General features: G+C 37.9%; 1 protein-coding gene across 2 annotated transcripts; it reads left to right on the forward strand.

Annotated features, from left to right (window-relative positions):
• Positions 1–240: 240 nt before the first annotated feature.
• Positions 241–3121, forward strand: LOC107866571 (probable calcium-binding protein CML22). Of its 2 annotated transcripts, none has more exons than XM_047402604.1 (5): positions 241–381; positions 1526–1765; positions 1863–2065; positions 2483–2657; positions 2743–3121. In XM_047402604.1, the coding sequence occupies exons 1-5, from the start codon at positions 366–368 to the stop codon at positions 2853–2855; spliced, it is 747 nt and encodes a 248-aa protein (XP_047258560.1). In that variant the 5' UTR covers positions 241–365; the 3' UTR covers positions 2856–3121. The 2 variants fall into 2 exon arrangements, with proteins under 2 accessions (XP_047258560.1, XP_047258561.1); XM_047402605.1 differs by having other exon boundaries at positions 253–381; positions 1532–1765; positions 2743–2915.
• Positions 3122–3199: the final 78 nt, after the last annotated feature.

The following is a 3199-nucleotide window of genomic DNA, read 5'->3' on the forward strand; positions in this document are numbered from 1 at the left end:
AGGTGACTTGGCACACCGGATTATGCCAAGTGGCGACTCTGAGTTTTGAATATGAAAGGTCCTTTTCAAAACAAATCTTTATTTTTTGTCACTTAATAATAAAACCCTTTCAAACTTAAAAATTAATATTTTGGAGTACGAAAAAGGGGTGTGACAGTTGGTGGAAGAGAAAGAAATTAAAGTCCTAAATGGGATTTTCTACTTTACTTTTCAAGAATCAATTGTTCTCCACTTTGCCTTCTCTCCACTTCATCCCTTTTTCTCTATTCTTTTTGCATTCCCCTTTTTATACTCTACCTTTTACATATATTTATATGACCAAGAAAGCGCTTTTAATCTCTTAAGCTCTTTTCAGCATCAAAGCCATGAAAGATACAGTAGGTATCTTTCTTGTCAGAGTTCTTTTTTTTTTTGCAATCTCTCCTTTTCAACCATTGTTGCCCTTTGGACGCAGATTAGGATATAAGGTTAGTAGGCATTAGAGCGATGTCTCGCTTATCCTTCTATACTTGTAGCCGTAGTACTATTATTGTCATGTGATCAGGGGGTCATAGGTTCGAGTTGTGGAAATAGTCTCTTGCAGAAATGCAAGATATGATTGTGTGTAATAGACCCTTGTGATCCGGCCCTTCCTTGGACCCTGTGCATAGCGGGAAGCTTAGCGCACCGGCTATCGGGCTGCCGTGTTTTTTTTTTTCTTGCCTCTGGATTTTTGTTACTATGTGTTGTTTCCTGTCCTTTTTTTCACTGAATGGTTTGTCTTGATTTTTATAGTGTCTTGCCATGTTTCTTCGCTTCTGTTATTTCCTTTTCTGATCTGCTTTGATATCCTTTTTCTTGAGCCAAAGATGTATCAAAAACAACCTCTCTACCTCCCAAGGAGTAAGGTCTGCGTACGCTCTCCCTCCCTAGACCCCACTTATGGGACTAACATTAGGTATGTTGTTGTTGTATGTTGTATCGAAAAGAACATTGCAGCATGTAGACCTATTTTCAAAACCTGGAATTGGGATTGAGTGGAGAAAATGATTCAGAAGTGTAAGTGTTATGAGAATCCACCTGCATGCAAAAAAACTTGTGAATTTGGAACTGCGATTCAGATAATTTCTATGTGGTTGAAGTTGTGATATAGTTATGATCAATGCATCAACCTTTTATGATGAGAGGTCTCGAAGAGCGAATGATTATGCAAAAATTATGATCGTCCTAAACTCTGTATATTTCGTCGAGAAATTTTAAGTAGTTAAACATGAAAAATGACTGTCAGTTTGTTATACAGTTTACGTGTGCTTTTTCCATCGATCAATATCGTTACATTTGTTATTTTATATGCAATGGCATGAGGTTGAAGTAGGTAAAATTCACAGAAACACAAATACTATTAACAAGTTGTGACAGATTGTCCGACATGTTTGATGCTTACAGCAACATATCAATGTTTAGGATATCGAAAAAAACAGAATTTCTGATTTGTCATGATCGCCTCTTTCTACTATCGTTAACTTGAACTCTTTATTGTTCTAAGGCTCAGCTCAGCCATGTCCAGTATTCAAGTCATTATCCAACAAGGTTGGAAGTTTACTGTGCTTTTGGAATGCGCCGAAGAAGTACAGGAGATTGGATACTAAGCTTGAAACAAAAATGATGGAGCTTAAGAGAAGTTCATCAGGACAAAGCAAATTCAGGTCAATCAATAGTATAATCTTGAAATTTCCTCGGTTCAAAGAGGGGTTGAAGGAGATAAAAGGCGTCTTTGAACAGTTTGGTTAGTAGCTTCTGCATATGTTTGGCTTTGTGAGTTTTCGTTACATCTTTACTGCCAGCAGATTTATGCTTGTTCTATCTTTGGTTCTTTTCCTAAGATGAAGATTCAAATGGGACTATTGACCGGGATGAACTAAAGAAATGCGTAAAGAAGCTGCAATTTCATGTTAAAGAGGAGGAAATTGATGATCTTTTCGACTCTTGTGATGTGGATGAAAAGGAAGGGATTCAATTCAATGAGTTCATTGTTCTTCTATGTCTTCTTTATCTCGTGATGGATTCATCCTCCTCCTCCGATAATGTACGCGAAAACTGTCCTTTTCATTGTTCTTCTTTCGTGTACTTCTACTAGATATTCACTTATCATGAGAAGCTATATTCCTTAGATTAGTAGTCGTGGTGTCGGTCTTGTAGTTTCTTGTAGTTCGATTAATTGTTACTATTTGTTAGATTCCTTATATCTCGATTGTCGTATTGTTTTGTTGTAGTTTTTGTTCTGTTACTATCTGTTGTTTCTTGTCTTCTGTTACTTTCTGTACTGGACTGCTTTGGACAGTCTTTTCTTGAGCCGAGGGTCTGTGGAAACGACCTCTCTACATCTGAGGTAGGGGTAAGGTCCACGTACACTCTACCCTTCCCAAACCCCACTTTGTGGGAGTACACTGGGTATGTTGTTGTTGATGTGAAGTTATATTCATTAGGATCGCGTTTATTTCAGACCTCGAAGAATGGCTCACCAGAGCTAGAAGCAACATTCAACACAATAGTTGAGGCATTCTTGTTTCTTGATAAAGGTGGTGATGCGAAACTGCACAAGAAAGATGTCATCAAGGTGCTAAACGATGAATGTCCTTCCGAGAAATCCCCTTCTCATGTCACTCGGACTCGATTTAGTACCGTCTTCCACCTTATAAATTGTTTAAACTCAATTACTTGCTGTGATAACTTCTAACATGATGACCTGGTTGACAAATGCAGAAGAAATGGACTGGGACAGGAGTGGCAATGTCTGCTTCAGGCAATTTCTTTTGGCGTTTCTTGATTGGGTTGGGATAGACACAGACGATGAGAATCACACGACTAAAAGGTAGACTAAGTGCACAAGGCAAATACAAATCAACAACGCCTCAACCAAACTAGTAGGCATCGGCTGTATGAATCTTCACTAACCATGTCACTCCGTTGAGTGAAGTGAGCTCAGACTCATATTTGTACATATAAAGTAGCCTTTGGTATACGTTCAAGTTCAGTTATTGTTGCATGTAATCTGCTCAGAATATATTCTTCTATTGTATCTCAAAGAAGTCATGATCAAATTCACAAACAAACTGCATATCTGATGTTTCTATTCCCACAATGCAACCAAAATCGTACACACTACATAAACAAAATGTTCTGCTGAAGCAACATAATCATACATCTCAAAACTTGTCAC

The sequence above is a fragment of the Capsicum annuum genome, unplaced genomic scaffold (assembly GCF_002878395.1).
Source record: "Capsicum annuum cultivar UCD-10X-F1 unplaced genomic scaffold, UCD10Xv1.1 ctg2532, whole genome shotgun sequence".
NCBI lineage: Eukaryota > Viridiplantae > Streptophyta > Magnoliopsida > Solanales > Solanaceae > Capsicum > Capsicum annuum.